Source organism: Pseudopodoces humilis, chromosome 10, assembly GCF_049639895.1.
Source record: "Pseudopodoces humilis isolate 2021_Gansu_Grassland_sample_001 chromosome 10, ASM4963989v1, whole genome shotgun sequence".
In the NCBI taxonomy this organism is placed as follows: domain Eukaryota; kingdom Metazoa; phylum Chordata; class Aves; order Passeriformes; family Paridae; genus Pseudopodoces; species Pseudopodoces humilis.
In genome coordinates this window covers 31,766,334-31,779,154 of record NC_142209.1, presented here as the reverse complement: position 1 = coordinate 31,779,154, position 12,821 = coordinate 31,766,334, and the positions used below count along the sequence as shown (strand labels likewise).

The 12,821-nt window shown below is 38.0% G+C and overlaps 1 protein-coding gene across 4 annotated transcripts in view; it reads left to right on the top strand.

Moving 5' to 3' along the window:
* Window positions 1-12,266, top strand: part of SLC44A5 (solute carrier family 44 member 5) — a 70,118-nt gene extending 57,852 nt beyond the window's left edge. For 3 of the 4 annotated variants that reach the window (XM_088060562.1, XM_088060561.1, XM_088060560.1), the window contains exons 17-22: window positions 233-336; window positions 1,576-1,649; window positions 3,497-3,567; window positions 4,466-4,554; window positions 5,220-5,304; window positions 7,257-12,266. In XM_088060562.1, the coding sequence (XP_087916688.1) occupies window positions 233-336; window positions 1,576-1,649; window positions 3,497-3,567; window positions 4,466-4,554; window positions 5,220-5,304; window positions 7,257-7,369 (536 nt within the window). In that variant the 3' untranslated portion in view covers window positions 7,370-12,266. Of the gene's footprint in view, window positions 1-232; window positions 337-1,575; window positions 1,650-1,877; window positions 2,079-3,496; window positions 3,568-4,465; window positions 4,555-5,219; window positions 5,305-7,256 lie in introns of those variants that run through there. The other variant, XM_088060563.1, reaches the window with a different exon arrangement.
* The last annotated feature ends 555 nt before the right edge of the window (window positions 12,267-12,821 follow it).

Sequence of the window (12,821 nt, the reverse complement as noted above, 5' to 3'; positions counted from 1 at the left end):
TCAACATTATCCATTGTAGTTTATTTTGAAGCCAGTAAATTTATGTTAATTTACTCAAACTGAGTCTATGATCTTGGGAACCTAATGCAAAGTTTAGATGGGATATGAGTCTGGTCTGATTGAAAGCTAGTGAGTTAAATTTGGTTGAGAGAGAGAGTCCATACCTAGAAATAAAGAAATGTCACAATTTAAGATCTTCTCTGTATGATGTACTCTCTCCTGCTCTTTTTAGGTACTCAGAACTCCTTCACTAGATTCCTACTCTGCTGCCTCAAGTGCTGTTTCTGGTGTTTGGAAAAATTCTTAAAATTTATAAACAGAAATGCCTACATCATGGTATGTGCTGTATCTGCATATGGTCTTCCCTATCTAGGACACTGAAATATCCTAGATGCTACTAGTTGATCAGAAGGCAGCAATACTTAAATCTGCTGAATAAATAATGTGATTTATGGGAGTTTTCAGTACATGCATGTGGTTCTACCATGAAAAAATAAGATTTTTTTTTTTCCTTCTCATTTGAGCCTCCTTTTTTTCTTGCCTTTTTCCATCACTCTAACTCCCAAAATAATTGGGAAGGGATGGAATAACTGGTTAACTGCCCCCATAATTCAGTCATTGATATCCTGGTTTCAACAGGAAAATGAACTTATTTCATATTGCATGTTGATGACATTTCTCTTTGGAGGCAGTATTTGAATAAGGAGGTCAGAAGGAATGTGATAATTGTATTTCCACCTGGAAGTTAAAAGCACAAATTCTACTAGCAGCAGCAGCAGCCATATTTCTCTCAAATAAGCCTTCTTAGCTTCCAGATACAAGAAGTTTGAAATCTTCACATAAATTAACATACACAGATTTCAGCCTAGGATGTTCTGGCTTGAAGTAGTTTCAGTGATTGAGTGGTACATTCACAGACTTCCTGTCTCAAAGGAGGTGGCTGTAATGGTCTATTACAACCTGTGTTGATGTTTCAAATTATTGCCGTCTTGAAGAAGAAGCATTTTTGACAATCTTTTTTACATTTCATAAAATGTCTGAGCTGAGAGCTGTTCTAGTATATCTTACCATGCTGGACACTATTCCGGGAAGATGTGGATTTGTCCCTGAATAACTTTAGCTACTTTACTTTATGCCAATTTCTTCTTCAGGAAATGCAACATCAGGTCCAAGGAGATAGATATCTGCAGGGGTCAGCTCACTTCAGCTCTACAAGTGCCTGTTCTTTTCCACTGACTATAAATCTAGTGTAGGTAACTAGCAAAGGGAGAATCTCTCAACAAGTACCTTTTTTGCTCTGCTTCGCAAACTAGGTACTGGGTCTGCTACCTGTGAGATCACAAGAGGTGGCATGCTCATCACTAGGTGATTTGAAGGGGAAGGATGGATAATATTCTGTCCCAGCCTGATGGAAGGTGTTGAGAAATAGCAGGTGACAGAGGGAACTGATTTCTTTTCATCTGAGTTTCAAGGCCACATATTAGGGAGAGCTATGCATTACATGCAGATAGATCCTGGCATACGAGACACTACCCTAATTATTTAAAATACTTAACATCTACTATTATTTTGCAGATTGCCATATATGGTAAAAACTTCTGCACCTCAGCAAAGGAAGCATTCTTTTTGCTCATGCGGAATGTGGTGAGGTAAGGGACTATCTCCCTGTCCTTGGAAATGTTTGGAGTTCTGCTGTTGCACTCTGGGCACACTTCTTTCCTCTCCCATATCTTCCATATACTGAGTGCTGCTTCTGTCCTCAGACATGGCCCTCACTTCTTGCACTCAGTGTGTAACAGCAGGCTGGCCAGTACAGTAACCTATGCAGAGTTGATGTAATCTCATGGTTTTGTTGTTATTGGTTCTTTAAATTCCAGAATATCCAGTATATTGTAATAATGCCTCGAAGAAGCAAGTGGAGGCCCTGAGAGGAGATCTGCAGATACATGGGAATGGGATGCTCATCATCTGCCATACATTTGTTTTTTGAACTTGGTGTGAGAATGGGAAAGCAGAAAAACCTAAGTCTTCAGATTCATTCAGAAATCTTATGAGGTGTCAGAGAGTGGAAGTAAAGAAGACAGAATAATTTAATTTCAAAAAGATTGTCTTTAACATAACCTGATCTCCTCTGATGCTTGGAAATTCCCTGGCCCTTTTTTTCACTACCAAGTGTGTTGCCAAACTCCCCGTTCTCATCAGTACTTCCCTCCATTGCTCCTGGCTCCTCCTTTGCTATTGTAAGATCAAAAAATCATGGGAGAATAACTTAGGAGCAGGCCATATTGATGCAATATCACACAATCTAATTACCAAGCAAGAGACACAGTAAAGCTGGTTAGGTGGTTTAAAGCATTAAGTGAAGGACTGGGAGGAGGAGAGAAATGGACGGGAAGGCTGAAAGAGGAAAGTGGAAATTATGCTTGTGAAAGAAGAGGAAAGAACTGGAGTTGGGAGATGAAATATCTTCACTGTGTTACCCTGCACTGATATCAGGACAGTGATGTCCATAATGAGTAAAGGCTGTGCAACAGAGAGGAGAAGCTACCTTTATTTCCTTACAGAATATCATCTCTCTGCTCTTTATGATTTTGCTCTAAATCAGTAAGAACAGTTAAAAGCTAGACATATAATTCTATTGTTTCAAATAAAGGTATTTTTATCTTGTGTATTTTGCTAAATCTGAATTCTGACAGGTTAATGATGATTTGTCTCTTTAGTAGTTCTTAACATTTATTTTTCACAGTAGTTAGGACTATATATACCATATCCATAATAGTAATGTGGCCCTCAATGCTGTCAAGAGGTTGATGATACAAAGTTCATTTTTCAGCCCATCATTTATCTGCAGTTTCTGATTCTACAGGCTGGCAGGACATTGAGCAGAAACTCCCTGTTGTGCTTCAATGAGAGCTGCAGATTTACTGTCAGCTTTTCTGTCTGTCGTCTTTCATCTGTGATTATCTTCCTGCTTTGAAGTCTCCTGCCTTCCATGTTGTACCATGATATCTTAAAATAGTAGATTTGGCATGTTATGGGATCATGAAAGATGGCCAGATAAGACCAAGTTGAAAGGAGGCCTACCAGCAATCTACATAAATGTTGCTTTTTGTTTTGATGTGTACTTCCCCTATTCTGGCTTGGCTTATCTGTGCCCCTAGAAGTAAGCCTGAAATAAAAATATTTTGAAGTTTTGGGTTGGCTGATTTTTTTTTTAAACCAACTTGAGGAATAAACAGTCTTCATGTCAATCCTGTAGCAGCATTGCCACATTAAGGCCTTATTCAGCAAAGGCTCAGTGCTTTTTTGCCTCCTGAGATTACGCTGTAGCAACACCCATCTCAGCACTGCCTGTCTGTGGTGTTGTGTTGTCAGGTTGTAAAACCAGCAGAAGACAGCTTCTGGTCATATTTTGCAGTTATCCATAGATTTAAGGAGAAAGAATACAAATGTCTGGTTTGTGATGATTATGTATCATTTGTCCTTTGCTAAACAGGGTTGCAGTTCTGGACAAAGTTACAGACTTCCTTCTATTTCTGGGGAAAATCCTTGTTGCTGGTGGTGTGGGTAAGCCGTTTGTTTGTTTCTTTCTTTTTCTAAATTGTGTGCTCTATTTTCTGGTACCCACAAGCACGCCTGCCATGTTCATATATGCTTAGTTAGCAGCTGGAGGTTCTCATTGGTCTGAGTATTCGGAAATCTCTTTCTGTGTTTCTAGGGTTTGCTAGATTGAACTAAAACCTTTTTTCTTTATTTTCCCCCTTTCTCCCACTTGCCCAGCACCTGGTTTGCCTTGGCAGCATCTTTTTTATAATTGCTTTTACAGCTTTTGCATGTGTGGCTCGTGCAAGGACTTCTGCAGCCATGCATCATAGTTGAATCAAACAAAATTCACATCCAATAAGTCAGCCACAGTCAGTTCTCCTTTTGTAAGAACTGAACAAAATTGCAAATGAGATTCACCTGTTAACAGACAACTGCCTACAAGCTGTGAAGGTACAGGTCTGCAGGAATGGACCTGAAGCTCTGCTGTGTTCAAGCCCATTACAGCTATAAGCTATAGTAAAATAAATAGAATATTTCTAGCATCCTTATAGGGTTTTCTTTGTTATCAGTAAATATCAAGGAGATTATTCATGGTTTGCTGTGACAAAAAAGTGTTTTTCTATTTTTTAAATGAAGCACTTTCAGAAATACAAGTTGTCACTATTTTGTCATCACTGTAGAATTACATTATTTATTTATTTTGCTGCTAAATTCAGTAGTCTTTCTGGGCCCATTAATATCTTTATGGTATTTTATTCATTTACATGTCTCTTCTGTTTGATAATTAGTATTGAAGAATGTATTGTTTACAGACTTTTATTGAAACCAGCCTTGGATCTGTTGTCTGTCTTATCCATTCTTTAGATCATGGGAAATCAGAGCTAGCATGGGAATCACTAATTGCCTGTGCTTCTTGCAGGTGTTCTTGCATTCTTTTTCTTCACACAGAGAATACCAGTCTTTGCACAGGAAGTGCCAATGCTAAATTACTACTGGGTACCATTGTTGGTAAGGCAACCATTTAATCTCCTGAATGCTTGGGGCATTGAGGAACTTGGACTACTCAGAGCATGGTCTGGGAACAGCTTCTTTGGTCAGCATCCCAGCGTATCCCATCATAGTATCCACTCAAGTGAGGACTGAGCGGCTGTACTCCAGTCCTCAGGATCCTTCAGGCAGAAGTGGCACTGCAGTGACTCTGAGCCTTCAGAAAAATTAGGTTTCACATCTCAGACTTCCCAGACAGCAAGACACTGATGACACAGTATGTCTTCTAATGGAAAGGACTTGCAATGCATCTCTTTCTCCTTTTGTTGCTCCCCCCCCCGCCCCCCTTAAGCTTCAGAACATCTCTAGGCTGAGTGGTTCTTGAAGGATTTCAAAATATTCTTGACATATATTCTCCTCAGAAGTTGAAATAGTTCCAGTTTGGAACTATTTCAAGCTGGGAAACTAGAAGCTACTACTATGTTAGAATGCAGTGTCTTGAACCTGTGATCCCTGTCAGTAGTAACCTTTGGTAGAAGTACAGAGTAGTAACCTTTGGTAAAAATACAGAGGTGACATTAAATTCTTCTAAATTTGATTAGCAGACTAGGCTTCTGACTTATGTTAATACTACCACAGTGGTGCCAAAAGAAATTTGGGGGTTTATTGTGGTTTGTTTTTTGTAGACAGTCATCATTGGCTCCTACCTAGTTGCACACGGGTTCTTCAGCGTCTATGCAATGTGTGTCGACACACTTTTCCTCTGCTTTTGTAAGTACTACGTTTTCTTTCAGTAATACCTGCAAGTCATGGAAAGAGGAGTTGAAAATCACCTTATCCATTCTTACAGAATCTGGTGACATACTAGCAAACTATATGAAAAATTAGCAGCTTCTTCTTTTCATATTGTCTCTGTGATATAGTCTTCTGTGCTTTAGTATTCAAATTTAATTACTTTAAGAAGTGTAAGGTAGCTTTATGTTTTATGGAAATATCTGGCTTTTGTTTTTCAGCTGTTCTTAATTTCTTAATGTTCTTAATTTTCAACTGTCCTTAAATTTCATTAAGTTTGCTTCTTGGTGCTTTGTGAAGAGCCCTGTACAGTATTGATTTGCTTAAGTATCTTGACAACAGCAAATATATTATTTGGTATATAGATGGTACTTGCTTTTCAGTTTCATAACCTTGAACAAAGTATTATGCTGAATTACCTCAAAGATTCTATAAAATACCACTTGAAACTATCCCTTGGACTCCAAATGGCAAAAAATCATGGGCCCTGTCGAAGGGACTACTGTTCAGGCTGTACAGTCAGAGAATACTAAAATCACAAAAGAAATCTGTTGTTCTTAAATTAGGATGTGATTATAAGAAGCAGGCATCCTTATCATGTAGTACTTTCCATGTGCTGTATTTTTCTATAATGAAAGCTATTCTGGTAGGTCCAAGTAGAAGTTAGTTACATGGTAGTGATTTTTCTTGCAATTTGCAATTTATTTGACAGTACTAAGGGAAATAGTCATAGGCTTTCATAAATACGCACTATAGGTTACTGAAGTGAGGTAAACGTGGTAATACTGATGCTTTAAACACTCACTTTTATCTTGCTTCCCTAGAAACTAAGGTTAGCAGGGATTCTGAAAAACTGGGTTGCCAAAGAATCACAATAACAAGATCAGTTAGAAAACTCAAAATTGCTATCTAGTTCAGAACTACATCCTATTTATCTCGTGTTATGCTTATGGTTCACACCATAAGAAAGTAAGCAAACATGAACACAAGCAGACATAACACTAATAACACTCAAAGAAATAAGCTAAGCCACAAATAAATTTCTGAATTATTACTGTTACGTATTTATTTATTTTGTTATTTAGAATGGACTATAGCAAGTTTGTTGGTGCACTCAAAACCAAATATATTTTCCTTTTAGTTTATTCCAGAGACACGTGGTATATATTGCCACGGAGATACATTAAGATTTGCCTCCTCTAGCTTCTTTGGCCACTCCTTACAGCTCAGACTCTCATCTTGGCTCTGGAGGTCCAGCTGTCTGCCTCTGCAGGGTTGCAGTTTCAGTGACACTCACTCACGATTGCCCATTGGCATGTAACTGTTCATTGGTCTGTCACTGCTGCATGGCACCAACTGAGCTGAACCCTGACTAGTGATTTAGTCATCACCTTCCGTAGGAAAAAAAGTAATGTCTGCCTTGTTGTTTTAAATTCATATTCTGTTCTGCCTCCCATTAAGTAAAGAACAATAGATCAGATAGAATATTATTACTTCACGGCAACAGGTTTTCAAGTGAACTTTATCTTAGGCAGTGAAAAATGGTCCAGTTTTAGAAAGTGCTTAACTCCATGGCTGTCTTCATGACATATTTTCTAGCAAGAGGTTTCCAAAATGCCAGGGTTCAGTGAAGGAATGAGAATTCCTGAAAATTTCCACCTATACTGCCAAACCAAAGATCTGGACAATAAAATGGATGTATTGCTATCATTAAAAAATGGCAAGATGTTTGTGTCTCTCCTTCATGTAAAACCTCTTTTGGTCTAAGAAAATAGAAATTTTATAATGTCCTTTGCCAGCTTAATAATAAAGCTAAATCACCTTGATTTTCTTTTAATGTTGGGTGTTTTTCTCCCTCCTTTTTTCAATTCTGTTTGTGTGTCTGTGTGTGGTTGTTTCCTTTTCTGACTGGTTTTGCTGTGTAAATTCAGGTGAAGACCTGGAAAGGAATGATGGATCTACAGCAAAACCCTACTTCATGTCAGCTAGCCTCCACCGAATTCTAGGAAAGAAGAAGCTAAGCCCTAAGAAGGCAGTGGGATAATGAACACTAAACCTCAACATCAAAAAGTGTCACTTTTAAGCAAAACATGTATAAAGTAGGCAAAAGTAAAAACTGTAAATGATGCTTCTGGTTAATGGGTGATTCTTTTCTCCTTTTGGGAAAAAAAAAAAGGCAACATTGGTAACATTTAACTAGTTTAAATGCTTAAACTAACAGCTGTGAAAACAAGGCCACATTTTAGTTTATAGAGTGCCTATGAAAAGGAAAATGTAAATTTGAAACTTTTATAAGTGTATAATGATGTTTTAATAACTTTTGTAATACAAGTTGCTGCATTAGATGACAGCAGTTTTGATAATGTTTCTTCTTATAAGTGTATATTTGTAAAAGAATATCAGGCAATTTTTTGAAAGCACTAAGTATAACCTAATTAGCCATAAAAAAAAGATAGTTTGAAACTCTAGTTAACGAGGAGATGGTACTAAATTTGTAAATATGGTGCTATGATTGTATTTTTTTGTATAAGCTGGTTCACAGCTATTTAAACTGTGATTATACATGTATTAATGATTCCCTACACTGAAAAACGTAGTGATATTTTAATCACATCCACAACTGCATCTTTTAAGACATGATGGTACCCTGCAGGTCCCAAAGAAGGTAGTCAGAAAAGACTTTAGTTGATACTGCTTAACGTGAAGTTTTCTGGGAGTTGTGCTTAAAAGATGATATAACTGAGAGAAGGTCCCACTGCAGCTGAAGTGATTTGTGGTTCACACAAATGAGGTTTCATCTGGTACAAGATGGTGAATGTATAATTTTTAGCTGATGTCTAAGAGAGATGCACATGTGTTACTATTCCCCTATCATTGACAAGTCTCTGATTGCATTCTGTGTTATAAGGAAGTTGAACTTCACTGAAAGGGAACTAAATGCACTCTTTTTTTCATTGAAAGAAAGTCTTTACTCTGTGTGTGTGCACAGGGAGTTTCATTGTCTCTGCCTAGCTTAGAAGGGCTCCTACCAAGCCATTGGAATGACTGTGCAGGTGCAGAAGGTCAGGGCTGCGCTTCCTGCATGTCTCTGTGCTCCCAGGGACTCACACAGTAAGGTACTAGGACATTGAACTCAAGTCTTCTCATGGTACAGGATGACTTATTCAAATACTGTGAGTACTGAGATGCTCTGAAAGATTTAGTTTGCTTTTTGATTGTTAAATTTGCCCAGTTACTAGTACTAAAAGTCATTGATACACCTGTTGGTAGAAAGCACGTTAACATTCAGCGTGTTTTATGACCCTCCCAGTAGTGGAACTACTATAGTCACTGCCATTAAGTAACAGCTCCGCTGATGTAAAAGGTCTTAACACTGGAGAGTTTCTCAGGTCTGTTACTGCCAAGACTGAGCTAAAAGTATTTTAATTTATTAGTCTCCTGGGGGAGCCAAGGTCCCAGCCATACTGAGGCCAGCCCCTAGTTTTCATGGATTCCAATGTACTGAAGAAGTTATTCCAGTACTGTCCACTTTTCAGGAGTGGCATGTGCCATACATTTGCCATCTCTATGACAGGAGTTCAGCACCTGGAAATACGTTCCTAACCCTAGAAGTCCATTGGTGTCACAAAAAGAAATGCAAATTCTTTTCCAGATGATTTGAAGGCAAGTTTCTAGGGAAAATTTACTGACGATCCACAGCCCAGTGGGATTTTGCTCTCTAATTTACAGCTCTGTTTGTGGTAACTGTGATCACTGCAAAGGCAGTAACACTCTCCTTCATGCCATGGGTCTGGGGTCATGTTGATACACAAGTGACTACCATCCACATGCTTGCAGTCATAGGCATGGTAAGATCTTGAAATTCAGTCCTGAGGTGCAGGTGGGAGTGTCCTTGTAAGCTTTCTCTGTGGTCCAATGGGTGCTGGAGCCCTTTTCCCTGAAGCAAAAATGGGGGGTTCAGTTTTGGACTCAAATAATGTAAAATAAAGGCATAGGGTTTCAAATGTTGCTACTGATTATAGGCACCTTTAGATTTTGGTAACTGCTCCTGAGATACCCTAGAGTAAACTTGACTTTCAGGAAGGACTGAGAGTCCCACCTTTTGGAAAAAAAGGACTCCTGAGGGATGAAGTTTTTCATCATCATCATCATCATCATCATCATCATCATCATTAATTTCTCATTATGTGCATGGCATGGATTACACAACCCCCCCATGATCCTAATATTTTCTGAGGATTTAGTCAGTAACTTTTGGGGGTATGTGTAACTATTCTGTGATTAAAGAAGCTGTTGGTCGCACTACAATCCATGTTGTAAACCATTTTTTTGTTTTGTTTTCAATACTACTGATTAATTTTCAGCTAAAGAAACTGCATTACATAATCTATATTTCTACTGGACTTGAGTGTCTTACTGGGAGCTCAACTGAAAAAGCATATTTCTGATTATAGCTTGCTTTTTTATCATATGAATGTAACCACAGCGTTTACTAGGAATAAAACATTATAGAAATAGTATACAGTTATTTGATTAGAAAACTTTTGTAACAAACCTATGCATTTACTAAAGGAATTTCTAAAAGTGAAAGTTTTAAATTGTATTATTATTTATATATCGTAAAAAATATATGTGTATAAATTTGCTCCTCTCACTATTTTGTGAAAATATTTAGAATGTACTGATCATCATTTCTGAGGAGAAAATTTGAAAGCCATTTTCTTATGATATAATTACGAGAACTGTGAAAATAAAAAGCAATACCATGTAGATATTGTAATAAATAAGTAATTCAGTAAGTAAGTAGTAATTATTTAATATTAAAATTGGCTTTTTAAAAATAAATTCTTAATAATTACTAAGTCAAAATTAATGCAAATATTTACTTGGGAAAAATTCACTTAACTTGTTTCAAGACTATCTTATTATAATGGTTCCTAATTAATCCTGTGCGCCAGAGTCTGCAGATGTGCACCACAGAGGAGTACTAATATTGACACTTACGGATTTGGACTTTTACTTTATTGCTTGGTTTAGTATAAAATTCAAAATTCCATTTTTACGTTAGAGAGTGGAACACGGTAAAATATGCCATGTGCTTTGCTGAGCCCCCCGGAGCTGGTGACACAGTGGCCACAGTGCCACCAGCTGCGCTGGTTCTGTGCACGTGGTGCTGATGGACACAGGGCGTGGGGGCCCCAGAACCCGCAGGCTCCCCAGCACGAGTCAGGGTTATGCCAGGCACCTTCTCCCTGGGAGGAGCTGTGGAAAAGCAGGTGGATCTGAAGAAAGACCCTTTTACATAAGTAGAAATAAAGAACATTCTCAAGATCACAAACAAGAAGAATGTAGAAACCAAGACAGTAGAAAACACTGCTTTCACATCCATGAAATCATGTTTGTTTAGTTTGGTTTGGATTCATTGTATCTCCCTAGACATATTACCGAATGGCTTCCATTTACATGTTTTATACCAAAGTTTTAATGTCAAGCCTTCAAATTTTGTAAAAAAAAAAAAACCCAGAAAACCCAGAAAAATTAAAAAAAAAAACCCCAAACCAAAAAAAAAAAAAAAAAAAAAAAGCCACAACAAAAAAAACCACAAAAAACCCCCATGGAAACAAAACAGAAACAAGAAGACAGGATCATTTCTTCTGCTGAGGGTTTTTTTCCCCAAACAGTATTCAGCAGATGATTCTTGGGTGATCCAAGGATACTGAATATTCAAAATTATAGTATTTAATGAAATATTTTACAATTGCATGTTCTGCTCTAGAATGGGAAAAATATTTTGGTGGATGCAATGTCAGGCTGATTCTGGAATAGTCAGTAGGTGTTTTTCCACAAATGGGCTGTCAGAGAAGTGATTATGGAGAATAAACTGACAGTTTTTGAGTAACCCAGAATGTCTCCCTTTGGCCAGTTGCTCAGCCTGCACAGCTGTGTCCTTGCAGACCAAGTGCCTTACTGGCTGTTACTTTACCTAGCTTACATTTTGAAATTCATTTATACCGTGTAGACTACAAAACAGAGAAGGTTAGAGAGGAAAACCAACACTTTATTTCAAACTGACTAACAAAAAATGAACTGTAGTGAGGATGTCAGATGTGTTTGCACTGTGTGATGCAGCACCCATCATTTCCCTGTTGCTGTTGTCAGATTATGAAAGTTGATTTTGTGGTCCAGGAGAAAACATGACAATAGTGTTGCAAATAAATGAAAACAATGCAAGACTGTTCCATTTTTATACAGTAGATTTTTAAAATAGCTTTAATTTGTGATACAGTGGACTTCTGAGTAGGGCCTATTCTGCTTTCTGTTTACAATGGTCATGCATGTTGTACCTGTGTAACTGTGGGTAGAACTGGGCTCTTGCTACTTACAACAGAAGGAATAAAGCTAAAAATTACATCTGTATTACTGTAATACATCTATTTGTGTGTTCACAAGCATAAAGTTCCTTCTCATTTCAAGACTGATAATTTCCTATTCTGAAACCATTTTATAAATTGTTCTAAATTTTTAAACTTTTGATACAGGCAATGATTTTTGGGGTAATATGTAATTTGTACTGCACTGTAAACAGTTAGAAAATGAGTGTTTCTTCATGTTCAAGTAACACTAGTGCTACTAATATTAAAATTGTCTCTTACTCTATGCTACAAAATGTCCACATGCATTTGTCCCAAACAGAGTTTTAAAACCATAAAAATGGCTCTTTGAGGTATAAGAAATGAAAGGTAGGTTACTGTTTCATTAATATGATTCTTAAGATTGTATTGTTTTGCCGAAACCGATTTAACATGAGCACGATGATTTGAGCTCTAAACCCTGTTGCTTCTGCTATGCAGAAATAGAATCCTATTGTTTAAATATCTTTGATAACAGAAGTGCTTAATTTTGTTGTTAACTTCACCGTTTTCCAGTTCCTGGGGATTGTTCTAATAAAGATTTCAATATAAGCCGGAGTGCGTGTGCACCGCGCCGGGCTGTACGGGGCTGTGGGAGCGGGGTGCGAGGCGCGAGGCACAGTTTGGTGCTGAGGGCGCGCGTGGTGATGGCTGCCGCGTACGAGTGGAGCAGAGGAGGCGCCTGGAGGGGCCACTGCCGCTGCTCCTGGTCGGAGGGGAATTCTGGGGTTTATTTATAAAGGATGGAGGATTGTTTTTACATTTTTTCATTTCAATTTAAATTTTTTGAACCATGTAGTAATAAACCATACTGTTTCTTGTCTGAACCTGAATTGAGATTTTATATAAAGTAAGCTATTTGGCTGAAATGATACCATAGAACTCAGCAGAAATCTTCTTTGGAGTTTAGGAGGCTCAGTCTTATCTTCCCCTGTCTTTGTGATAAGCGAAGAAACCTTTATTGTACGCCATGAGTTGGCGGAGCATCACAGGCAGATGACCTGCGGCAGGTGACTCCCCATCTGGCCTGTTGCATACGTTTTTCTGGAGGACAGGAAAGGAAAAGGCCACCACCAAAGCCTGTGC